Raw genomic sequence first — 27472 nt, forward strand, 5'->3', positions numbered from 1 at the left:
GATCTCCAGGCAATGGTCTCAGGGTCTCAACCTGACTCCTACTTCATCAATTATCTCCTACCTCAGGCTCTAAAATCAACAGTGGCTATCACAGTAAGACAGCAACAAGAGTAGGGGCAAGTGAGGAGGCTAAACAAAGTTAATCCTTGACATACAAATCTGTACCAAGAACACGGGAGGAGAAAAGAAATAAAGCTAAAATTTAGCAATCAGAACTACCTTGGAGGACAAGGTATCATCACTCCATCACCACCCATATGAAATGAAAAAGGTGGGAAATGCCTCCAAGAGTTAGATCTGTGTTTGTAGGTAATAAAAAGTATTTAGTGTTCCATATTTAGGAGATGCTTTCCTTAATTCACTAGCTAATCATTGCCTATTTTTTGGAAACCCAAATCAAAATAAGACAGCAATCTTCCTTCAACTAGTATGTTTTCTTATTCACTTCATCTGGAGTGATGTATCTTCTATTATTAAAATATGCATAGAAAAGATTTCCATACTATTGATTATGATCTAGTTGCTTTAATATGCAATCCCTGAGACTCAAAAAGTCTGTGCATGTGAACCAAATAAATGGTTGGGGCAGCAAAGCTTTCAGCAACATGTAATACCAAGTCAATACATGATACATATGAATATACTATTACCAGCAAACAACAGCCCAAACTGCAGCACAAAATCATAGCGACAGCTCCTGTACTCTCAAGGGAATTACTGAAAATGACTTTATCATTTTTTATCACGAGAATACCAAACCTATATCTAGAGAGGATTTCACTCAAGAATATAAAAATCTGAGTAGCAAAGAATCATGCAAAATATGGAACAGATCTTTATTTGCAACTACAAATGCTATAATATTAAAGCATAACATGCTGTACTCTAAAGAATTCTGGAACATTAAATGCTGGTCTCATTACTATACTAGAAAAGGGAAAAAAACAAATTGTCACTTGGAAATCGGTCCTTGTGATTTAAAAAAAAAGAAGACGAAGATATGACTGTTAAACTTCATGAGTCAGTGAGTTTGATTCATCTTGGGCTGTGCAAGCTAGAAGTAAGACACACCCATAGGACATTCTCTGATGCCCACCCACACACCACAGATCTCTGCCCAGCGCAAGGACTCTGATCGTACCTTTTTCAGCCTCAATAGCCTCAACTGTGGCTGTACAGAAGTGAGCAGAGGCATGCAAAATGAATGAGAGAGATGAGAAGGGTCATATTGTACAGCAGAAAAGGCAATGATCACTTAAAAAATATAACAGTACCCCACACTACATCATTTACAATTTAACATATATAGTACCCATTTTAGAGAACCCCATCCAATCCCCCAATTCCTGACACAGCACAGTTTACACACAGCACTAAGACACCATCGCTCAATGCACAGAACACATAGACCTATTATAAACACAGACACCTCAGCATCCATGCAAATGCTAGTATTAATTATCCTTCCTGAATTCAGTATTTTGATGGCCTTAGAATTTTTCAATATGTTTATTGTATCACATCCATAGCAATTGCAAGGAAATCTCTAGGATGAAATTATGAAATTCTCTAGGGTGAAACCATGATGGTAGAATTGTAGCAGAGCAAACAGAAGGAAATTCTTTTCTTTCATGTCTAAATGAAATAATACTTATCACCAGTTAGTTCCCTAAGATGTAAACTAGAAGGAGTCTAGCAATGCTTTTTCTATCGCTTCTAATTCATAGAGCGAAGCATAAGCTGCAGAAGTTGCTATGTTCAGAGGATAATGAAATAAAATTTGTGGGCAGTAAACTTTGTAAGTTACACTAACTAGAACAGTTGTGTAGTCCTATTCTTTGTGGGTAATCTAAAAGGACTCTGCTCATCTTCTAGGATCTTCCTTTCTATTCTAACACTGGTGTTCCAAATATCTAAAGATATTAACATAAATAGCCTTAAAAAAAAATCCATATATGTTCAGTGTATCATGAACCCAAATCTGCCTCAGATAATAAGAGCCTACATTCTTAAGTGAAGATAAAAAGGCTACTGAGCGTCTATCTTTTCAAGCCCATCTACCAACTAGAGAGGAATCAAGAGACAGAACCGAGGTCTTATAGGCAATTAAATCCTAATCATTTCATGATATGGACATACATATAAGTCATATAAATGAAAAAGGTATTCTTGATATAGCCTATCTCTGTCCTATTTAGAGAATTTCAACCTATTTAGTCATATATTTTTTTTGTAGTCAAAGATTCTTTGGGCTCAATTCTGGGTTCAAACTGTATGAAGCGCTCACATTGAAGACCAGGACCAAAAACTGCAGAGGACAACACTGTCTGATAATATTGCCAAGTCTTAATTCTTCACTTTACCCAAAAGTATACAAACTCAGAATGTTTATAAAAATAACATCCATCCCTTCTATTTTGCTTCTTCTATAAGAAGGTCAATTAGAACAATTATTCCTAAAGTGACCTTTTAGCAGTATACATGATTTAAAAGTGATAAATTTTATCCAAAGCAATTATTAATATGAAAGGACACTGATAAACCTAAGGAATTAAAGAAGGCTAAATTAGATAACTTTGTAGATCTCAATCAGATAGTAAATTGAGAACCCCCCAAAAGAAACATGAACACTGAGTAAAGGAAGAATTTTCTTAACTGTTAAATCATATTACAAATTAAAGCAGATACACTTACTATATGCCCACTGTACAAATCACCACTTAAAAAATGTAGCCCTGTATGCTTGTAAAATACTCTTATAATTTGTCCACATGGAAAACTGGTATAAGTGACCCACCTCTACTGGATCATCCCTGGAATTCCTATTCTTCAAAACATGGACTATTTTCTTTATAATTTACAAATTCAATGGGAAAATAAGATGCCTACCAGAATGTATGCTTTAAAGAGCTTGTGGTAATAGAAATGACCTTACATGAAATATTTCATAATTTGTATTATATACAGTAATAAATTAAAAAACTGATATTACTCTAAGAATTGGTTGGTATCTATAACTATTGGTATCAATAGTTTAAAAAGTCTGTTAAAAATTTTTCAAATTATAAAATTTGACAATATACTTTTGTGGGCTTCTAATTTTATATGTAAAAGCATTTTCTAGGTCAATTTATATTCTCTGCTCTTTCCCAAGGCCTCTAAATGTTTCTAAATCCTTCTCAGAACACAAAATATACATCACACTCAAAACTGCACACCATGTCAAGCTTTAATGCTTAGAATTCAAAGATAATTTGAAGCTTACACATTAAGCTGGAAAGAAAGAGATCTGATAATTGCAAAATCCTATCTGAAAAGCACTAATTTTTCTCAATTTTTTTCAATTTTACAGGGCATCTTGACACGGCCTTGGTAAGTTTGAGTACAATGCTATTTCAAACTGTGTTCCTCAGTACTACACAGAATAAGTGATCAAGAGGAAATGACCTTACTATAACATAGATGGCCACGTATTTTCTCATATAATTCCTAGTGAAGGCAGCATTACAATGGCTAGCTCCCAATCAAACTCCCAGAAGAAAATGAACATAAAATATGATTAACAAATCCTACTCCGATAGTTAGGCAGTTTGTAAAACACTTGAAAAATACTATAAATTAACTGTAACGTTATTGATAAGACAATTTCAATTTTCTGACAACAGGAAAGAGGTCTCAGAATTTTAAAACTTTCTTTTTGCAATACTTAGCTCTCCATTATTCACATAAGGGGTCATCATGTCTATTAAATATTTTAAATGTTACATAAATTTTTAAAAATCACACAGGTGATACTACTTCTGTATGAGTTTTACTGTTTCAAAATGGGTCTACTCAGGCTAGAGAAATCACTTCAATCAAATACTTAAACCACACTATCAAGATCCATTGCTGGCAGAGCTGTGGAGCTATCTAGTCTCCCAAATTGGACCCCTTAAGCTCAGCACTATCCAGTAACTCACTCTATGCCAGGAATAGACAGTCTCTCAGTAAAGCCGTCTTTCAATCCTTCCCTGCAGTTGGGGGTGATTTCAAAGTTGGAAGACTGAGCTTCAGGCTGCATGCAAATTATGAATAAACAGAAGTACTGAGCTATCAACAAAGCATGTAATTAGCAGGTGCTAATTGCGAAATCTGAAAGGTTTGTTGTGGATACAAGATAAAAGTAATATTATACCCAAGGATAACTGAGAGATGACTGTAGTTTAGATTTATTTAAGTATGAGACCCTTCTGGGTTTTTTTTCCTTTTCTGAACAAATAGGAGAAAGTGTACAACAATTTTCAAGCTATTGAAATTCATCCTTTTCTATTACTAGATTTATTGAATGTTTAAGATCTCAATTTGCTTTAATGAAGTTCTTTTCAGCTGATTTTCCTAATGCTTACTACATAATAAGAAAAATGAAAGGCAAGAAGTATAAAGAGAATCAAAGCACATTTTTTTAAATAAAAAAGAAACCTTGTTCAAAATGAAAATTTGAAGTTATAATTTCAAAACATAATTGTATATCTCACATATACCAGTGGTGGTAGCAGACAACACAATAACATATAAATAGAACATGTATAGGCTACAAGTAGAAATTATTTGTCTACAGAAAATAATTATTTTAATTTATTTAAGCATTTATTATGAGACTAAGTGAAATGAAATTATGAAAACTCAATCTAATTTAAATTTATTGAAAAATCAAAATTAAATCTTTCCTGTTTTTTTGCCTTAAAAAATTGACTAACTACAACATCAAAAAGATACTGTCAATCATGACTAAGGAAAATATCAGATCTGCTGCTTCCTGTCTTAATACAACAATGACCCTTGGAGGGCTGTGGTTACAATAAAACATAAAGTAAGGCTTTACATATCACATTTTCTGCTTTCCAACCAAAAAGGAAAGAAATCTAGACTTGGAGTTACTGTGTATAGACTCTAACATTAATATCACTTTCTTCTATTTAATCTGTAATGGGCTTTCAGAAAGTCAACCCAGTATTTACACAAATATTTACGCCAAAAAAACTTGTTTTTCTTAGTATAAAATATTCAATGAGCCAGATTACAGGAATGCTTTACGTATAATTCTTTTTATTTTCATGCAAAATAAAGGCACACTTAATAACACCCTTTCAATTTTGACTTACAAGATTTAAATTCAACCCCTTATGACAATGACTTAATATCTAATGTTACATTCACGTTTAGAATGCACAAAGCACAGCAACAAATGCAGCAAACCTTAAAACAAGGTGCTACAAAGTTGCCTCTACATCAAGACAGATAAAGTGCCTGATAGAGTAATTTAATTTAACATACTTTTACAGACATACAGCTAACCTAAAGAAAGACAGACAGATTTAGGAAAGCAGCTACATCTGCAGAGGAAGGAAACAGCATGTTACAGACAGTCAATTATACATAGAACATTTGACAAACACCACAGAAAACAAACTTTGGCATCATTTACCAGGGTACAAAACCTTGCACAAATGTTTTGGCAAGTGAAGTGCATAAGTAATGTTCTGGGGCTCAAGCAGATTGTTAATTCTAAAATTAACATCTGAAAATATAAGCATAGTCTAATACAATTACATAAATTAAAAAGATAAAAAATCAGAAACTTGGAATTACATTTCCATTTTAAGTAATATGAATATCCTGATTCACATTCTGAAACTGAGGCTTTAAAAAGAAAAGGGTGCATTAGACAAACGAATAAATATTTTAGACATTATGATATGAGTTACTCCCATATCATTTCATGAAAAGCTGAGAGACTGATCATTATTTTCAATTGAAAAGAATACTGATTCTATCAATTTTCTGCCCTGGTCAGGTTCTTTATCAGATACTACCTATCATACAGTATTCTGCTTGTGTCAGCTGCTGAGACAAGAACTAAAAAGCAGAAAGAATTCCCTGCATGCATTATGTGTATTGTTAGCAAAAGAGTGAGGTGTGCCCCAGTCCATCTGAGGCACAGCAAGTTGCATAACATCATTACCACTTTGCAGGGTCTGCCGTCCTCCAGCCAACACTCCACTAGGCAACATCCCTGTGGGAGTCAGGCCCTTGAGTGTCAGCACACTTTCACTCTCCTCCCTACAGCAGAGAGATATAACAAAGATCAGAGACTGCCAACAAGTTCCTAGTTAAAGAGGGAATGGGGCCCAGATGAAGGCCATGCATATAACTTATAATATTTGCTGCTACTACCATATTTTCCTCAATTCCAAGATACACATTTTTCCACATTCTAAATGTTTCAGATATGAGGGTATGCTGTACAACTGAGACATATACTGTTTTTCCTGAAAAGTTTTATTAAATATATGTGAGATTCATCAGCAATAGGTATCGTAAAATTGAGAAAATATGGTATTTCATATGCTTTAAAGATAAAATGTCTGCTATAAGCAGTTTTGCAAACAACTTTTTAAGAACTGACTCATTCACATGCACTCTTAAACCTGGTCTTCCTGAATTAACACCAGGAAGACAATATGGGGCTCCAGCATAAAGGAGTTCCTTTATAGATGAGCAAGTTCATCAGGAACACTCCAAAAATTGCCCCCTCCTTCTTCTTCTTCTGCTCTAATCTTCAAGGTAAAGATCTACTACTTCATCACAGATGGATAAGAGATACCAAAGGTGAGCAATAACAATCAAGGGGTCAAAAATGCTAATCTCAAAGAGACGTGTGTTCCCATTTTCAACACGTAAATATACAACTTCTTTACAGAAAGAATGCTACTATATTGTTTTTAGATATCAAACAGGGCACTGTGTGTAGTAAAGTACAATAGAAGTGATTTCTGCAAAACAAATCATTGGGAAAATGTATCATTACCTGAGAACAGAGAAGACCCTTGCCATCTTGCCAATTGCTCGAATTTTGTTTCTTATGATTTCTTTCCGGGCTGCAGCTGAACCTACTTTCAATGGAATAAATAGAAAGAAAAACTCAAGTTTAGGGCATCCATTCTTATACCATCTTATTAGGCTGTTTCACAGTCATCTGAACCAACACTAAGCCCCCTACCACCAGCTCACATGGAGACTAGATGAACTCATGCCAAAAAGCTTCTCCTTCAATGTTTAGCTCAGCGCTGGTCTAATATTGGGATCTGATACAGATGCAAGTGAAAATAATCCACAACTTTGACTCTCACACTACTGACTAATGAGTAAAAGAGCAATGGAAAAGAAACTAGAGTCCAACCTGTACCACAAAGCAGAGGACAAAAAAAATGGTAACATTCCTACAGTCTGTTTAACTTTCATGAGAGCCTACAGCATGCAGACTAACAGACTAGAATTGGTAATAGCCTATAGCCTTCTCCTTCGTTAACATAAAAGCCTTTGACATGCAGGCTCGAAATATGCCATCATACTACGACAAAAGCAGCTTCCTTGCTCGAATTTGGTCTGAAAATGTGACATGAAGTGACTACTGGGCAGGTGACCCAGAACTAAGGACCATACCCACATTTCAACAATGTACATCTCAACTTCATGGACTAGAAGTCCTTTAAGGTCATGCAAATATATACAAGCTTTTACATCCCTAGGTGAGTATGACATAAGGAGAGTAACAATGAGAAAAGACTCCCCAAAAAACATGGCTAAAGAATCACTAATGCTTCATCTCCAAAGGGTTAGCTGCACTGCCTATCACCGATACAGAAGAGAATATATCAAAATAACTGAATATATGCCTGAAAAAAAGACTCAAAGGTTGTTATCTTCCTTCCCGTGGCCTCCAGAAAGAACAACAATCTCCGTCCTGTTATCTCATATATAGCAACTAGAATCACTCTGGACCCAAGAGTGTGGTTCCTTAGAATTGTGCTTCAACATGATGACAATGCACATATGGAAGCACCATCGTTGAGGAGAAGGTTAAGGAAAGGCTAAAGGCACTAGACCAAAAGGGGTCTTAGGTATATGGAGGTCTGAACAACCACCAGTCTTTTGAGCTACAGCATCTCATTTAAAATTCAAGCAGTCCACAAGTACATATAATTAAAAACTAAGATGATGACTGGACCTTACTGTAAGTAAACAGAAAAAGAAATCCAATTTCAAAGATGAAAACAAAGGACATATTTTAGAGAAAATAGGTGGCACAACCATGTTTATGATGCTCTCAGGGTAATACAATGAGCAATGAAGCTACAGCTTTTACAAATCCAAAATTGTGTGGGTACCATGGTATTACACAGGTATTTTTAAAATGCCAAAAATTACTTAAAGTTTCAAAATCAGAGAATATTAGAATTTGAAGAGATATTAGAGATACTGCAAAACTCAATCTCCTAATTTTAAAGACAAAGAAACTAACTTTACTAAGTATCTTGTCCAAGGACATAAGGATAAATCTGATTCTCTTCAAATAAATTAATATAGATACTTTTGTTTTAAAACTGATGGAATTTTTTAAATAGCTAGATTGGAGGAGAGGAGTATGGGGATAGGGGAGAATGGCTGTAAGGAGATACATTCATATTTTCAGCTTTAATTATTATATTTATAAAACTGAATGATATGTAAACTATACTTAATTCAAATTAAAAATTCACTGGAATATAAAAACACTTTACAAATCAGGATTTTAAATCAGTCTACAAACACATCATGCATAATATTAAAGTAAATGTTCACAGTAAAATTACTTTGGGGAATAAGACAGACAATCAAACACCCCTAGTCATGCAGGGAAGAGTACAAAACATTACAAATAAGCAAAAGAATGAAATTTTAAAACAAGAGGAATGAAAAAGAGGGAAAAATATTTCCATGCACAGAAAGACAGATATCTTGGAATATGACTTCTAAAAACATCAAATTCTAACTTAGATAAAACTTAAACTAAATTTGTACAAGGCCCAGAGGACACTGCATAAATGTACTCAATGAATGAACTAACTTACATGGACATGAGAATAACTTATGAAGTCATATTTCAAAACGATGTTACTCTGTCTGGTCTGTACCTTTTTTATTGCCATATATGAGCCGTTCTTCAGATGGAGAGTCCAGAAAAAAGGAAGTGAATGATGGAGAAAAGGTGGTTGAGACAAATAAAAAGATAGAGATTTAACTTGGCAGTGGTACTGAAGAATGAATGTAGAAAGAAAGGGAGAAAAATGAAGTCCCTCATACTTGAAATTTGAAAAATGTAGTACTGTAGATCTGGCAAATAAGGAGGGATGCCACTGGGTAGAGCTCTAAAGGAAAGATTTCTTAAAAGATATGTGTTCAGAAGAAATTATGGACAGAATGACTATAATATTTGATGAAAGTAGACAAATTAGGGACAGAAAAAAACACGTGAAAACACATAAGACTGATAAAAGACTGTGCTAACAACAATCGCACATTTATATTAATACCCCTAAGGAAATGTGTCACCCATGGAACTATGTTAAATGAAAGGTAATGACACAAATGAGATACAAACTCATGTGGTTCTTCAAGGACACCAAATCTGCAAAATCTGTAGCATACACAGAGAAATGTAGGTAACTTTATAAACTACCTTGGTGAAAAACCTTACCCACTCCCAATAAAGAAAAGGCTAAGCCTCCCACACTCCATTATAACAAAAGCCTACAATTTCTTGAAATCAGAATTGTGGAACTTTTGCACATACTCAGGATCAACAGTATGTGCTATCTGTTCCCAATCCAATCTGGGAGTTTGAGGGACACCTTTTTACACAAATAGCAACAGACTGTTTCAAAGCAAGTAATAGCTAAGAGTAGACAGCAGAGACGTTTCATTTGAGCTTTCCATTGTAATGCTGACATACACGATTCCATTACAGGAAATGCAAAGTTTTAGCTTAGTAAAACTATAACACATATAGGTTATCTATTTCCTTTACCAAACTCAAGACAAATATAACTGAAAGAAACAGTATTCATTCTAAATATCATAGAAATCAGTCTTTAAAAATTCCCTTTAATGATTACATAATACCTCTAAAAGGAATGGTATGTGCATTTACAAATGCCATATATTTCTGCAAATTTTTACCCTCAAAAATAAACCCACAGGTATATTAAACAATACAGAATACCAAAGTCCACCACTTAAGAAGAAAGAGTCATTCCTTTGGCCAATTTTAGCCTTGAATATGCAAAAACTACTCTTTTCTTCTTCCCACTAGGAAATCTCCAATCCTATTCTTCCCCTTTCCCCATAGAAAAGCTAAACTCTTATTCGGCCTCCACAGCAATCCCCAACTCAATAAGTTTTCTTCCTAAATCAGGTTTCTCTCCGCAGGCTCAATCTACAGCACAGTTTCACTGCTAAGCAGGAAAAGGAGGAGGAGAGGACAGAAGGAATGTTATCGTGGTCAAAGAAAAGGAAAAAAGATGGAGTTGAGGGGAAGAAATAAGGGAATATGAATAAGAAAAGGAAACAAATGTAGCTCCAGTAGCTCTTTTCCCAACCCACCCTAGTATCTATCCTAAACTCCTTTCCTTTCCTCCATTACTCAAGGTTCCTTTTCCTTCAAATCACTCTCATTCCTAGACAAACTCCCAGATCCATATCCTCAAAACTTTCTTGGAGTCCCTACTCTTAATATTTGGTAGTGCAAAGGTGAAGCAATGTGAAGTAACTGCACCTGCTATGTTGGCAGTGAAGGGAAATCTATTTCTAGTATGCAAAATTGGAACTCAGTGAATTTTCCCAGAAAAAAACACTGTCAAAAACGGTACTTGTGCTCAGATGCCTAGTCGTGTCTGACTCTTTGTGACTCTATGGACTGTAGCTCGCCAGGCTCCTCTGTCTATGGGATTTCCCAGGCAAGAATACTGGAGTGGGTTGCCATGCCTTCCTCCAGGGGATCCTGCAGACGCAGGGATCAAATCTGAGTCTCCTGCATTGGCAGGAGGATTCTTTACCACTAGCGCCACCTGGAAAGCCCATAAATGGTGCTTCCCAATTTTTAAAATTACTTGAAGAGTGAGGAAGAATTTTCATCCTCTCTATTCCCTCAACCTATGGAAGAGAAGATTTTGAGAAGTTAGGTTACTTTCTTAAGATTACAGCTAGTATAATGGTAGCACCAAGACATCTGAACCACCAATCCTTTTCACTAAACTACAGTGCCTTTTTAATGATCAAATTTGATTTCACCTCTGGAGTATAAGAATGATATAACAAGTTGATAAATAAGTATAATTTTTCATCGATAGAAAAAATATTGATAAGATGCATAAATTTCATTAGAAGGAATGTAATAAAAATTTATATTTATTCTTGGTTGAATTACCAAAAACAATTGTGTCTGCTGCTGCTGCTAAGTTACTTCGGTCGTGTCCAACTCTGTGTAACCCCATGGACAGCAGCCCACCAGGCTCCCCTGTCCCTGGGATTCTCCAGGCAAGAACACTGGAGTGGGTTGCCATTTCCTTCTCCAATGCATGAAAGTGAAAAGTTAAAGTGAAGTCGCTCAGTCGTGTCCAACTCTTAGCAACCCCGTGGACTGCAGCCTATCAGGCTCCTCCGTCCATGGGATTTTCCAGGCAAGAGTAATGGAGTGGGGTGCCATTGCCTTCTCCAACAATTGTGTCTATCTTCATATAAATCATCAATATCTAAACCAAGTACTATATTAGACTTAACAGAGAAATTTTTTCCTTTTTATTATAGAAAGAGGACTAAAGGTTCACCTGTCACTACTTCTATTTAACACTACTGATTCAAATTTTTTAAAAGAAATAAAAGATAAAAATGTAGAAAATAACAGTATCAGCCTTATGCAAATGACATTTTTTAAAGTTATGGAAAACAAAATAAAAATTATCGTAGGAAGTAATTCTGCTGATCCAACTTGTTGAACATAAGATAAACCCAAAAATATATAATTATACAGTTAGAAAATACATTAAGAGAGATATCAGTTGCAACAGTAATTAGAATACAAAATAGTAAAATATTAATTTAACTTGGTAATAACACATTTTTTCAAAGAAAAAACATAATTTTAAATGAAATGATATACTAAATATATTAAAAGGAATAATTATAGTAAATGAATTAATTATATAGGGCAAAAAATTTATATTCTTTATAAAATTATACATTATTTTTAAAAAATTTCTAGATTCAGATATAGATAGAATGTAATGCCAATTAAAACTCCTAGTATAAAATGAAGAGGAGAAATCAATGAAATTCAAGCCAAGAAAACAACAGAGAAAAAGCAACAAAATCAAATACTGGTTCTTCTAGAAGTACAAATAAAATTGATACACGCCCCCACCAGCCAGGCTAAACAAGAAAATAAAGATTTTTTTGAAATTTATTTTTAGAATAAAAAATCGGTTATAACTACTGATTCATAGATATCAAAATAATAATAAAAAATATTATGAACAATAAAAAAAACTCTTACTAGATAGTCCATAGATTTTGATATTAACAAAAAAACTCTACTGAAAAAAATTAGTGGGATATGCACAAACATTATTTCACTATATTATTGATCATTATATCAATATCTATAACACTGTGAACTAGAATCTAAACCTAGAACTAATCTTATAACAATGGTAGCAGAACAGGGAAAATAAATATTTAATTAAAACTATTTAAAAATGCTATGGAAAAGACAGATGAAATATGTTAGAACTAAAAACTTTTCTAAAACATCAGAGAGAATTAAAATAAGGAAAAATAGATATTACTCATTGAAGCTTATTATCCCCCAAAAAAGAACTAATATAAGTTAATTTATTTCAGTTAACGAAACTATAAACCAGAGTAAAAGCACTCGCTGCCTGCCACCAACAGATGGCAACAGCAGACATGTGTATATACTCACTCTGTACTTTGAGCAAACAGAATTAAAACAGTGTTTTAAGAACTGAACCTGTTTATAAGTAAAGATATTTCTAAATAGCTTTATTTAGATTTTACTTGTTCAGTGGTCATCTGAGAGGAAGTTTACACAGCTGGTAAAGCAGATTTTTTCCTCAGCATCATTAGAATTCAAATAAATATAAATTAAACCAATGGAAACTTACTTCTGTATAGCCATCAATTAAATAAAAATGAGCAAAACCCAATTAGGTGGGCCTGTGAAAAAATAGGTCTATGGATTCATTGCCAGAAACACTTCATATTGGCCTAATTCTTATGTAATCTGGCAGTTCACAGCTCAAATAATGAAACTAAAATTCTTCATACTCATTAACTCTGTAATTTTCTTCAAGAAATGTATTCCAAGAAGGAAAATTAAAACTATGTTTATTGCATGCTATTCATAATAAAGATAATTTAAAGCAACCCAAATGCCGAACAACATAAGATTAACTACAAAGATTATGGTATAGTGACATATAAAAATATGCAGGTGTCTAATTTTACCACTATGTACATGGGAACATTTAAAACTATGAAAAATATGCTGCAACAAAGATGTGAGGGGCACATGGAAGGAAATAAAGAGTTTTCAGCCTATAAATTGTTTACTATTTTTTGTTTATCCAGTTAACACAAATATTTAAGTTCTAAATAAAATCTTCAAAACATAAAAAGAAAAGTAATTTTGCTTCTATTGTAGTAGTTTATACTATAAATGTGCATTAGATACACAGGGTGGCTGTCTTAACATAAGAAATAATAACCATGTATAACTTTGTTTCTGCGAAAAAAAGTGCTTTCTGAATCTCAAACTAAACTAACAAGAGGTTTCTTAGAACATAACCACTCAAAATTGGGAACAGCTATTTTGATTTTTGAAAAGAAGAAGTGACAACAACACTATGTATTCAGGTGTGTTTCCAATGCACTAAGAATACAGGACCAATGAAACAAAAAGCATTTTCATCCTCCCTTCTCTAAGTAGTGTCCATAGTCATGAAGAACCACATTCTTTAGCACTTCAATTTTCTTTTCCTTCTGTTCTCTTTCAAATTTCCCCTTTCCCAAAATCCATTTTCTTCCCCATATCAACAGAAAAAAAAAATCACTAAAATTATTTTAAAGTCTTACATAATATCTGAAAAAAGTGACTTGTCACTTATCAAATAGTATAGCCATTTGAGAGCAATGACTATAATTTACAAGAGTATATTGAAATTGGTCAGTTAACACCATTTCACAATAAAAAACAGTAAAATAAATAGTCATACCATCAAACTGGTCTTCGCCTTCAGTCATAAGTTCATCATCAGAGCAAATACTCAGAACGTTTACCAACATTTCTGTCACTATTAAAAACAAACGTTACACATTAGCTGATTATATTCAACTCTATATGTATACACGGCAACAATTTATATAAATGATCAAATGATTTATAACACAAGATTAACACATTTAGATAGTAGAAATGATGGAATTAAAAAGCTATATGGGCTTTCAAACTGAAAGAAATCAAATGGCTAACAAGCCTGAGAAAGATTCTTTATGGAGTAAGTAATCAGTTCCCTCAGAGGGAAAAAAAAAAAAAGCAGCCCCACAGGGATAAGAACAGGGATGAACAACATCTAAACACATACATTAATTTTTCATTATGGATACAACATTAAGGAGTCGGAAAAAAACAATGGCACAGTTTCACTGTTTCAAAAAGTTTCAGCATTCAATCTTTTAAAACCTGGCTCCAGCAATTCCCCTGAAACTTAAGACTACTAATGACTATCTAACAACTAGAACCGACGGTTCTTTTATAGGCTTAATTCTCCTTCATCTTTCTGCCTTCTCTTTTCCCTTGGTTTCCAGGATTCTACTCTTCTGGTTTTTCTATCTTTTAGACATTTTTTCCCCCAAAATCTTCTTTTTATATGTTCAATCTCTTGGTGATTCCATCCATTACTATATATCTTCAAGTATCACCTTTTGAGGATGATTCTGAAGCCTTACTGCCAGTCTCTACCTCCCCTTAAATTTCTGGATTTCTTTGTTGGTTTTATTGTCAACTGTTTCACACTATCTGTATATTGTCTGTTTCAGCTACTAGAATGAAAGCTTCCTGAGTGCACAGTGTTGTTCTGTTTACTCCTGCATCCCCAGAGCCATGCACATGAGAGGCATCCAGTAAATTTATAACAAATGAGTAAATAAAAAGAAAGGTACAAGCAAATTTCAATTAATAAAAATGCCCATTAAGTATTAGCCCCTGGATATCCTGACAACACCTAGAAGTGAACACATTCAAAACAAAATTTAATACTGCCCCTATTGTTTCTCCTAATAAATATGTTAATAGCATACTATATGCCAGGCACTGTGCTAAAGCTTTGGGATTCAGATATAAAAGGTTCAGTCTTGACCCTCCAAAAGCTTACTAACTACTAAAGGATATAGAGTTATAAATATATATATATATATATAAACTATCACAAAAATGCGATGAGCACTATGCTATAAGTATGCAGAGTTATGCACAAGATCTGCTGAAGAAAAGCAGGCTTTTAGTTTGGAATAGAAATTTGCCAGGTGGACTATGGACACCTTATCTTTGACAAAGGACAAAGGAGGCAAGAATATTCAAAGGAGAAAAGACAATCTCTTTAACAAGTGGTGCTGGGAAAACTGGTCAACCACTTGTAAAAGAATTAAACTAGAACACTCCCTAACACCATACACAAAAATAAACTCAAAATGGATTAAAGATCTAAATGTAAGACCAGAAACTATAAAACTCCTAGAGGAGAACATAGGCAAAACACTCTCCGACATAAATCACAGCAGGATCCTCCATGACCCACCTCCCAGAATATTGGAAATAAAAGCAAAATTAAACAAATGGGACCTAATTAAAATTAAAAGCTTCTGCACAGCAAAGGAAACTATAAGCAAGGTGAAAAGATAGCCTTCAGAATGGGAGAAAATAATAGCAAATGAAGCAACTGACAAAGAATTAATCTCAAAAATATACAAGCAACTCCTGCAGCTCAATTCCAGAAAAATAAACGACCCAATCAAAAAATGAGCCCAAGAACTAAACAGACATTTCTCCAAAGAAGACATACAGATGGCTAACACATGAAAAGATGCTCAACATCACTCATTATCAGAGAAATGCAAATCAAAACCACAATGAAGTACCATTTCACACCAGTCAGAATGGCTGCTATCCAAAAGTCTACAAGCAATAAATGCTGGAGAGGATGCGGAGACAAGGGAACCCTCTTAAACTGTTGCTGGGTATGCAAACTAGTACAACCACTATGGAAAACAGTGTGGAGATTCCTTAAAAAACGAAATAGAACTGCGATATGACCCAGCAATCACACTCCTGGGCATACACACCGAGGAAACCAGAATTGAAAGAGACACATCTACTCCAATGTTCATCGCAGCACTGTTTATAATAGCCAGGACATGGAAGCAACCTAGATGTCCATTGCAGACAAATGGATAAGAAAGCTGTGGTACATATACACAATGAAGTATTATTCAGCCATTAAAAAGAATGCATTTGAATCAGTTCTAATGAGGTGGATGAAACTGGAGCCTATTATAGAGAGTGAAGTAAGCCAGAAAGAAAAACACTAATACAGTATACTAACACATATATATGGAATTTAGAAAGTTGATAACGATAACCCTGTATATGAGACAGCAAAAGAGACACAGATGTATAGAACAGTCTTTTGGAGTCTGTGGGAGAGGGTAAGGGTGGGATGATTTGGGAGAATGGCATTGAAACATGTATATTATATGTGAAATGAATCGCCAGTCCAGTTTTGATGTATGATACAGGATGCTCGGGGCTGGTATACTGGAATAAACCAGAGGGATGGGATGGGGAGGGAGATGGGAAGGGGGTTCAAGATGGGGAACACATGTACATCCGGGGCAGATTTATGTCAATGTATGGCAAAACCAATACAATAATATAAAGTAATTAGCCTCCAATTAAAATAAATTAATTAAAAAATAAATAAATAAAATGAGCGAGACAATAAAAGAAATTTGCCAGGTGGAGGTGGCAGATAAGGCATTCTAAACAGAAGTTAGAAAAAGTATGCAACAGTCAATAAATCAGTGGAATAAAATTAAGGAGTCCAGAAATAAAACAATTCAGTGGGGAAAGAATAGTTTTTTCAACAAATGGTGCTAGGACAAGTGGATATCCACATACAAAAGGATGAAGTTGGATCCCCCCCCACACACAGTAAATCAAAAAGGATCAAGGACCTAAATGTAAAAGGTCAAACTATAAAATTTTTAGAAGAAAACACAGTGGCAAATATTAATGAGCTTGGCAATAGTTTCTTAAATACAACACCAAAGTATAAGCAACAAAAGAAAAAATAAAGAGGACTTCATCAAAATTAAAGACTCTTGTGCTTCAAAGAATATCACCAAGGAAGTAAAAAGATAATTCACAGAACAGGAGAAAATATTTGCAAATCATGTATCTGATATGGGACTCACCTTTAAAATATACAAAGAACTCTTATAATTCAATAGTAAAAAGACAAATAATCCATTTAAAAATGAACATTTCTTAAAATAAGACATGCAAATGTCAAATAAGCACATAAAAATACACTCAATGTCATTATTAGAGAAATGATATACAATTTCATATCCAATATGATGGCTATAATAAAAAAAAAAAAGATTTAAAAAGAAGTATTGGCAAGTATAAGGAAAAACTAGAAACATCATACACTGCTGGTAGGATTATAAAATGGAATAGCTGCTTTGGAAAACAGTTTGGCAGATCCTCAAAAAGTTAGACATAGAGTTATCATATCATCCAGCAATGCTATTCTCAGTTACATATCTAAGAAGAATGAAAACATATTGTACAGGAATATTCATCACAGCATTATTCATAGTAGTCAAAAAGTAAAGAGTACCAAATGTCCATCAGCTGATGAACGGATAAACAAAATATGGTATATCCATACAGTAGAATATTATTTTGTCATAAAAAGGAATAAAGTATTGATTCAGGCTACAACATGGATAAATCTTAAAAATATTATGGAAAGAAGTCAGTCACAAAAGACTACATACTGCATGATTCCATTTATATGAAATTTCCAGAACGGGCAAACCTATGGAAACAGTAAGTAGACAAGTGGTTGCACAGAGCTGGAGGGAAGATGCGGAGGGAACTGGGAACTGCTAATGGACACAAGGTTTCTTTGGGAGGATCATGAAAATATTACAAAACTGATTGTTGTGACAGACACACAACTCTGAATATACTAAAAATCAGTAAAGTACACAATGGAAATAGGTTAATTATATGGTATTTGAATTATACCTCAACAAAACTGTTATGAAAAAAAAAAGAAAAAGTATTAAGGCATGAAACTTGAAAGAGCATATATATACATATAGTACATTCGGGAAGGTGGCTATGCTGTTTCATGGCTGGAACATAGAAAACTTGAAAGAAAACAACAAAAAAAAATGAAGCTGAAGAGAAACTAGGCAAGGTCCAAAGACCTCATGTGACAGGGTAAGGTTTATCTTGAAAGTTACCAGGGTCATTTATGGTTACTAAATACTAGCTTCTACATGTGTACTTTCCATCTAGAAGCTTTGCTGTGAAGGAAAGGCAAGAGAATCAGAGCATAATAGTGGCCAATGAAAAATATCAGATAGGGGAAATGTTATTTTTTATTTAAAGATCAGATATATTTGAAAAATTTACAAAAGAGCTTAGTAGAGAGAGTCTGAAGATATAGAACACCTAAGTGATAAAGTAAGTTTCCTGAAAAAGCAGAAGGATAATGGAATATAAGAACAAGTTAGAAACAGTAGCCCTGGATGGAAGGGTCACATCTTCAACAGTCTAAGAATTCAAGATGAGTGCAGTTTAACAGGATGGTCTAGTGGTTAGGAATTCATGTTTTCACTACCAAGAGTTGGGGAACTAAGATCCCCAAAAGCCATGCAATATAGGCCCCACAAAAAAAGATGAGTGCAGTTTAGAAAGCAGGGGAACAGTAAGTAAGAAAGCTTCCATAGATGGTATGTGCTTTCTCTGACAGTAAGGGAAGTGGCTAGAAAAAGAAAATGTTTAAGTTAAAAAAAAGAATTTTAGAATACATCCTGGTGGCAATGAGTGAGGAAGGAGACTAGTGACATAAAGATGTTTGGGTACTACTGAGAGCCTAGTTAATGCTAGAAATCAAAGGGTGATACCAAATCATTGTTGTTGCTGTTTAGTCACTAAGTTGTGTCCAACTCTTTTGCGACCCCACAGACTATAGTCCACAAGGCTCCTCTGTCCATGGGATTTCCAAGGCAAGAATGCTAGATTGGATTCCATTTCTTTTCCAGGGGATCTTCCTGACCTAGGTATCAAACTGACATCTCCTTTATTGGAAGGAGGGTTCTTTATCACTAAGTCACTAGGGAAGACTCAAGGCTATATAAATACCTTCAGTAGCACTCTATATCCTGACTGTAAAAATGGAGAAAATGGATAGTTAAGGCTTTACTGGGGCTAAGATTTATAGGACAAAGTAGAAAAACAAGAGAGAGAAGTGTTTGGGGATGTGTTAAGAAGAAAGAGAGGCAAAAGGGCATCAGATTAAAAAGAAAACAATAAGGTCAAAGGCCTAGCAATTCCAATGAAGATAAAGAGCAGCTATAACTGAAGTGAGGGGTTGCTAGAATAACAGAAGTTCTCATCAGTGTGTGTTAATGGCACTATCATTATCACACTCAAAACATCCAAGCCAAATTCAATCATCCCCTCCTCTTAAACAAGCAATCTTGTTAAGTCTCACTGATTATACTTTTACAGTTCTTGGAGTTCTCCCATGCTTTCCATTCCTAATGCTAACAGGGCTTCACTATGTTTCTATTTGATTCCTGATGAACTTTCGTAACAGGTCTTCCAACCTCTAGTCTTTCTTCCAGTTCATTTCACCAGAGTAATTTTTCTAAATGACTATCATGATTATTTTCTGTTGCAGTTACATCCCACCATTTATCAAAGTTCCAGATTCTCTGTTTAAATTATCAAAATCCTCCTGATCTAATTTTGACTTTTCATTCTTTTTCTATTACTATCCTTCATATATTACTTTCTAATGTATGAAGAGGCTTCCCTGGTGGCTCAGATGGTAAAGAATCTGCCTGCAATGTGGGAGACCCAGGTTCAAACCCTGGGTTGGGAAGATCCCCTGGAGAAGGGAATGGCATCCACTCCAGTATTCTTGCCTCGAGAATCCCAAGGACAAAGAAGCCTGGCAGGCTACAGTCCATGGGGTTGCAAAAAGTCAGACACAACTGAGCGATGAATATTTCATTTCATATTTCATACATTACTTGCTAATCAAATTGAACTCCTAAACATTGTCAGTGACCTTATGATTTCTTCCTGTCAGACTCAGCCTTGGGAAGTACCTTCTCCTAAAACTGTCTTGCTCACATCTACCCTCACAATTCCAACATTCTTTAACCCCTAGTTCAAATGCTACTTTCATCTCTCTGATAGATAGAATCTCCTTTCTCCTGTTAGTTCCAAAAAAAATCTGGTAAATGAACAAATCTTACATATATGACCTTCTATGGTAGATCACACCATACTGGATTCTCTGAAAACAGAGGTTCTTAAATTGGGGCCAATAAACCTGACAGCAATACCAATTCACTTCATATCTATGAGCATCCTCAAAATGTTACATATGTAAAGACTGTACATGTATTTCGTACATGAAATTTTCTGGGCGGTGTAAAAGTCTCTAACTTTCACCACATTCTCAAAAGGGTTTTAAACTTATCTCTGAGATTCATTCTATAATATTTTTAGATACAAAAAATAACAGCTGAGATCTGATTCAGAACAATTGAGGTGTGGGATAGACAGCAGTGGATGGGGATATAAATGACACAGTATTGGCCATGATTTGATAACTGTCAAAACTGAGTAATTGGTACATAGTAATTCACCATATTATTCGCTCTACTTTTTATATGCTGCAAGTTTTATTACATAAGATTTTTAAAAAACGAAATAAAAAATTCACAAAAGGTTAAAAAACTACTTTCATCGAACTTCGGGATTAAACCAGCCTCAAAGGAAGCCTCTGGCTAGGTTAGTTGCTTCCCAGGGACTAGATCAGAGTCAAACTGGTTTTCTCAATGTGGAATCCAAAGAAGAGTCATTTGCATATTTTCACACCAAAAGAAAATCTTCATTAGAATGAAGAAGTAAATAGGCTATTTAAACAGCTAACGTGTATTAAAATGGAAAAATATGCAAAGAGTTTAAGAAAATTTTCTTACTGTGCTCAACACTGGTTAGAATTCTATTTGTGTATAATGTTCAAGTCTGAAATTCTGATTTTAGAAAGATATGAATAATTTAGAGAAGATCCACAGAAAAACAACAAAAATGGTCAGATACTTTGCATACTTCCTCACAATAGCTAAATGATGTAGAATGGCAAAAAAGAACAAAAGATCACTTTGTAGCAGACTTCAAATCACTGAAAGAAATCCACCTTCACTTATGAGAGATCCACAGAAACTAGATTAAGTTTTCTCATCTCTCAAAAGGAGTTAGACTACATGATTGTTAAGATCATTAGAAGATCTAAAATTCTATCTAAAACCAGGGCAAAAATCAGATGCCCTGGTTTTTTTTTTTTCTGCTTCATGCAATACATGTTTATATCAGAATCTTAAGTGAACTCTGTTTTAAAATGTATTAGCAGAGCTCGAAAACTTAAAGGGCCCCTGCCAGAGTTCTTTAATCCAGGTGCGTGAGACACTTTAAGGGCAGGAGTGACCATTGAACATGAGAGCAGACGCCGCACCCAGAGCTGAGAGCAGTGACCCTGTCTTGGCCAGATGCCCTGGTTTTTGACAGGTGCATTAGTTGAGAAAACCTATTAACTTCTCTTTGTTTGAATACTCATAGCATAAACATTTAGATTAGATATAATGAACTACTTCCTTTTTCATGGAGGCATCAGAAGATCAAATTAGAAATATCCATTTTCCTCCTATCTATCTTCCCTGCTTTCCCCACCCCCATCCCACTCATACTACATTAAAATAGTTGTGCTGCAGTCTAGCCTGGAGGCAGGAGAATAAACAAGATGAATTCTTAAATTCCCTTTAGCCTGATGAGGCTATGATTGAACTATTTCTCATATACCAAAGATAGAAGGTTATAAGTGTAATGCATCCCTTGCACCTAAGCCCTTTACTGGCCCCCTTCTCAAATGCTAAAGTGGGTAATTCTATCTCCATATTAATGTTGACCTACAGAGTAACTGACGAAGTCCAAAAGGAATCTGTAAAAAACCTGTTGAACATACAGTTTAAGTAGTTACTCTGAATTTTAGAACCAAAAATGCCTTGGCAGAAGTAACATATCTCAGGCAGAAAGGAACATTTTGTAACATAGAGGAGGTGAGAAAAAAAATAGAGAGGGATATAGAACAAAATGTTTTACAATCCTATCTGTACTCTAATACTCATATTTCACATGTGGAAACTGAGGTATTGCCTCATGGGAAAATTAACACTAAAATGGAAAAAGAAGAATGTGATAAAGTAAGGAAGTCTTAAGAACTCCACAGAACTAAAAAAACACAAATAAAACCTCTTAAGTAGCATTTATGTTTTTTTAAGCCTATTAAGTACATACTAATAGGAATCTCTAAATTATCAGGAAACCATTACCACTAAAATTATATACATATACATATTGTTCCATATAGGAGAAGAAATATTAGGTCAGAAACTGAATTTCTCTTTATAATTTCTGACAGTACAGAGCTGCTACAAAATGACTAATACTGCCCCAAATGAAGGCTATTAAATTATCCCATGAATTGCCATGACATCCCCAAGAGTGATGTTAAAATATGCAAAAGCGTCAGTTCCAAAGCAAAGCCATCTCTCCATTCCTTCATAAAAGATTTAAGCTAAAGAAAAAAAGAAAGAAAACCCAACAGCTGAAGACAACATCAGGCTATTTATAAGTCTTCTCCCAGTCCCCCAGACACCCTCACATGGGGGCTGTAAACAGCTAACTAAAATATCTTTGAGGCTCTCATATCCACACCCACTGACACAGCAGAGCTGTATCCACAGTGAAACTATAGACTTCAGCTCCCTTCAGCAAGTAGTATGTGCCTGCAATAGTAAACTGGAATAAATATTAACAGTATAACAATTTTTTAAAAATAAAAACCATACCTTTTTCTCCAACAAAAGGTAAAGACCATGTGAAAACATCCATAAAATTGGGCAACCAGTAAGGATGTGGAGAACAGTTAAACTGTCGAATATTCATCACATTATTTTCATACTTTAATACAGCAGCTGCAAGATAAGTTTGAATGTCAATGTAACAATTTGTCTTTAGCTCCAAAAGTCTAAAACACATAAAAGCAGAAAAAATATCTTTTAAGGGGGGTGGGAAGTCAAGGGGTGAGTGGAATGAAGGGTAGTAGAGAGAGGTAGGAACTAATTTTTATCAGTAATACACTTTTTGCTTCCAGCACAGTTTTATGGAGAACATAGTCAGATCTTTACTTGTTATTATTAATGAAATTCCCAATCTTTCTAGAATGTTTGTTGTACTTTATAATCCAATACAAATAATCCAACATGCACATTTACTAAATCCAAAATTGTGAGAACTCAGTTTTTTTGAGGAAACACAGAACAGCAATGAGCAATTTTCTAGGTCTAAGAGTTCATACAAGTTGGAGGAATTTAAGAGGGTCTTTTTAGTTGCAGGCAACCTGAAAAGGACAACTAAATGGAAAGAAAGCAAGAAAAAAAAAAAGAAAAGAAAAAGAAACAATTTGGAACATTTTATTTATGAATGTAGGAATGTACTTATTTCATGTATTGTAAGAAATCAAGTGAAACTACTACAAAATATTTCACTTCATTTAGAAAAAAATTCCATTAAAATACCAAAAGAGAAAAACTCAAAGGTAACATACTCATCTCAAGTATCTTTCTAAAGTCTCATAAGTTGATATAAATAATACCTTAAATTAACCTGATAAAGATTTCACTCACTGGTTATATTATTTTATGGAACATTGGATTAATGGGCTAGATTCTAATCTATATACCATATGTGTAATAGTAAGCTATTTAACTAATCTGTTTCTCATTTATAAAACATCCTGCCTATCTCAGAAGTTTAAGGTCAGAGAATATAGTTCACGAAAGTACAAAAAGGTATAAAATGTTTGGCAGATACTATAATAGTTATGTGCTTACTTTTTTTTCATTTTAATGTAAAGCACTGAAATGTATGTATTAAATTCCATGATTTGGGATTCTAGCTTATAGAGTCAAAAGTAATACGCTAGTTTCACTGATGAAATTCCCATGAAAAAAATGTATTTCAAATTTAGCCTCAGAAATTAAGGACTGATACCAAATTTTTAGTTTAAAAAGAGAGAAAGAGAAAGAATCTAGAAAATTGCCCTATAGATGGAATGAAACATTACAAACATGTCCCGTACCATGTAAGCACTCAAATCATTAACACTATATACAGAATCAGCACTATCAAGAGACATTTGATTTTGACATGACAGATTGAATGGTTTGAGTTTCTTTTCGGAGTACTAAGAAAAGTATCCCTTAATCTCCTGAGTTAAACTGACAAAGGACAACCAGTATGGCAGTAATCAACTGAGCACTGAACACTAGTTCCTTTAATACCAAAAAAGGGAGGTTACAGGTACAAAGTTAAATGTAACAAATCAATTTGGAAAATGGAGTCCAAACTTAGATATATTTTTCTTTAAAAATGAAGCCTTGCTTCATTAGGTATCTTTATAGAAGTTTCAAAACTTATAAAACAAGATATAATTTAAAAGACTATCATAGCACTGGTATAATCCTTGGAGGCATTATAGTTTCTAAAGACCACCAACTCGGTTAATCTCAATGGTATGGTTGTTTTGGTAATTAATATAGTATGGTGTTCTTACTGCATACCCTGTATCCAAGCTATTTGATAGCCTGCTACTGCTACTGTCTGATCTCAGGTAAATGTTTTAACCTTTTAACTATCACCTATAATCTTCCAAAAACTCTATTTTGCTCCTCTTTTGAACTCACACCACAACCCATATTTAGCAATGATCTCATTAAATGTACTTTAAAAAATCTTTAACCTTCTGTTCTTTCCTCCTGGCACAACCACTCCTGCCTGACCTTGGACACTATGGCATAGTCAACTGAATTTCTGACATGTCAAGACAGAATAGGAGCTGGTTCCTTGATTTCCTCTTCTGAAAACGTGAACTGCCTAAACATACTCAAGCTCATCTTCAATGTCCTTGGCACCCACTTAACTAGATTAAGATCCTTTGGTATTATCTCTCAATGAATTATGTTCCAACTTAAAGGAAACCCAGTTGTTACAGACAGATCAAATTTGGAGGGAAGGAAGTGGAACATAAACCACTAGAAAAGAAGGTAAATTACAAAGACATAAGAAAAAAAGGAAGAAACAGCAGTAAAAAGAAAAGGGAAGACTGTCTTCCTGAAAGAAGGTCGGATTGAATCAATTAAAGGTTCAGTTACAAATCATCATGGGGCAGTGGATATAAAAGTAGAGAATAAGAAAGGAAAAGAAAACCTACATCAGTGAACATAAAACAAGAAACATGATAAACAACCATACAGTTCAAATACATGAAATGGTCAAAGGAGCAGCAGCAGCTTTATGCAAACAAGAAAACATTCTCTTAATTATAAGAGAAAAGATTTAAGAAAGGGGAGTTTGAGAAAATCATGTGCATTTTTACTTGACAGAGTTACCTCAGAACATTCTTTCACAGGCAGTTTTTGTGAATGACAAAGTTGTGGAATGGTAACATATGACTTAAGTTTCACATTTTGGATTTTCATTTCTTGTCCTCTCCCCTCCCTTATATCTTATATTTTTTCATAAAGAGATTTGGATAGTTACAGTTTCAAACAATGCCCCTTTTCTACTATATTTTCAAAAAATAAGTCAATTAAAATACTAAGTTGTTTAACAATTTTTTTTATCAACAACATCTTACCTTTATTATTGTAGACATCTAAGTAATTAGGTGCCGAAAAAATTGTTATTAATGAAGGGAACCCTGTAGTTTGACTTTTTCTGTACATTCTATAGCTGCAAAACAAATAACTTAATATGCATCGTAAAGCATCAATCATGGTTACTAAGTTTGATTTGTACATAAGGTGTTAATTTGGGTCAGGGAAACAGAATTCTTACCCTGCATCTTGAGCTTCATGAGCTCTAATAATCGATAACAAATTATTGTTTTGCAAAAATTCACACACTGCTGGATAGCTGTGGGGAAAAAGAGAAAATTAAGTAAAATAAAGACTTTCTATATAATGAAAGCATATGCTATTTTAACAACTAAAATGTCATTAAGCTTGAATATTTTTCCTTACTTATAAAAATAAGAACATCCTCGAACTGTATTGTGACTAAAATGTTCCTGTGATTTTTCATTTCCAAAATCTTCAGAAGGATCGGACCATAGCAAGTCACACATTGGTCCAAATGCAGGTGGCTCTTTGAATCTATCTAACTGTGAAAGAAAGAAAAGAAACAAAGAGCAGAAATAACTTGTCAAAAGTGAGAATAGAATGGACAAAGGAAAGTGGTACCAACTTTGAATACTGTGCATACTACATTGTTCCGAATGGTTAGAAGATATTTTCTTAAAATATCAGTATATTAATTTTTACCATTACCTAATCTTGGCAGTGAAGAGAAGTTTGAAGCTTCTAGTCTCTACTCAACAAAATGCTATAAATAGGAATCAACTCTTGTTACTAAAATATATACTCACTCTCCTAATATCATCCAGTGTGTGTATTTCTGGTGAAAGTCCACCATGAACACAAAGAAACTGTTGGTTTAAAAGTGCAGCAAGAGGCAAGCTATCAAAAGCTTCCATACAAGCTTCATAGACTCTTTCTGAATATTTAATTTTACCTAGAGAAAGAAAAAATTCAGTAATTGAAAATTGCATAATTTGTTAATCATTTAAAACATATACATGCACATACATAAATGACTATTAAAACCAAGGCAAAAAAACTAAAGATATGGATAACAGCCAAGTGGTAGCTAGGGGTTCAGAGCTGGTAAAGGGGTGAGTATAAAAAGGCATCAAGGAGGAATTCATGGAATGATACTTTTCTGTATTGTGACTGTGATGGTAGACAGCTTTAATCATTTGTTAAAGCTGAGAACTAAACACTTCAAAGAGTACATTTTACTGCATAAAAAAAATTAAAAAAAAAAAAAATGGCCAGCATCTTACCCCGTAAGAATCAATAAAGATAAGCAATGTTACTGTACTTACAAAGACAAAATATTTGCTCTCTCTAAATTTATTTTGTGTATGCAGCAGATAGTCATAAAATATTACTAAAAGTAAGTCAAATCTCTAAAAATAGCTCAACTCTTTACCTTTATAGGCCAAGCAAGGCAAAATTAGTACTACACTTAAAGGTAAAT

At 34.2% G+C, this 27472-nt stretch overlaps 1 protein-coding gene and 1 long non-coding RNA gene across 14 annotated transcripts in view; one reads left to right on the forward strand and one right to left on the reverse strand.

Annotated features, from left to right (window-relative positions):
- LOC148775959 (uncharacterized) overlaps nt 1-27472 on the forward strand; it is a 98300-nt gene that overhangs the window by 54184 nt on the left and 16644 nt on the right. Inside the window, exon 4 of one of the 2 annotated variants that reach the window (XR_016038742.1) lies at nt 3353-3372. The exons of the other annotated variant lie outside the window; for it this stretch is intronic. This is a non-coding gene — a long non-coding RNA (uncharacterized LOC148775959). The remainder of the gene's footprint in view (nt 1-3352; nt 3373-27472) is intronic. 2 annotated transcript variants of the gene reach the window in all.
- PPP3CB (protein phosphatase 3 catalytic subunit beta) overlaps nt 1-27472 on the reverse strand; it is a 49618-nt gene that overhangs the window by 1878 nt on the left and 20268 nt on the right. For 2 of the 12 annotated variants that reach the window (XM_055425451.2, XM_055425453.2), the window contains 10 exons: nt 26799-26944; nt 26395-26534; nt 26210-26287; nt 26010-26104; nt 23161-23286; nt 14154-14231; nt 8997-9023; nt 6851-6935; nt 6005-6102; nt 1142-1171 (listed from right to left, as the gene is read on the reverse strand). In XM_055425451.2, coding sequence (XP_055281426.1) covers nt 1142-1171; nt 6005-6102; nt 6851-6935; nt 8997-9023; nt 14154-14231; nt 23161-23286; nt 26010-26104; nt 26210-26287; nt 26395-26534; nt 26799-26944 — 903 coding nt within the window. The other 10 variants (XM_055425455.2, XM_055425458.2, XM_055425454.2 and 7 more) reach the window with 7 other exon arrangements.

This window comes from Moschus berezovskii, chromosome 12 (assembly GCF_049115385.1).
Source record: "Moschus berezovskii isolate FMDL1 chromosome 12, NW_MosBer_1.0, whole genome shotgun sequence".
Taxonomy (NCBI): Eukaryota; Metazoa; Chordata; class Mammalia; order Artiodactyla; family Moschidae; genus Moschus; species Moschus berezovskii.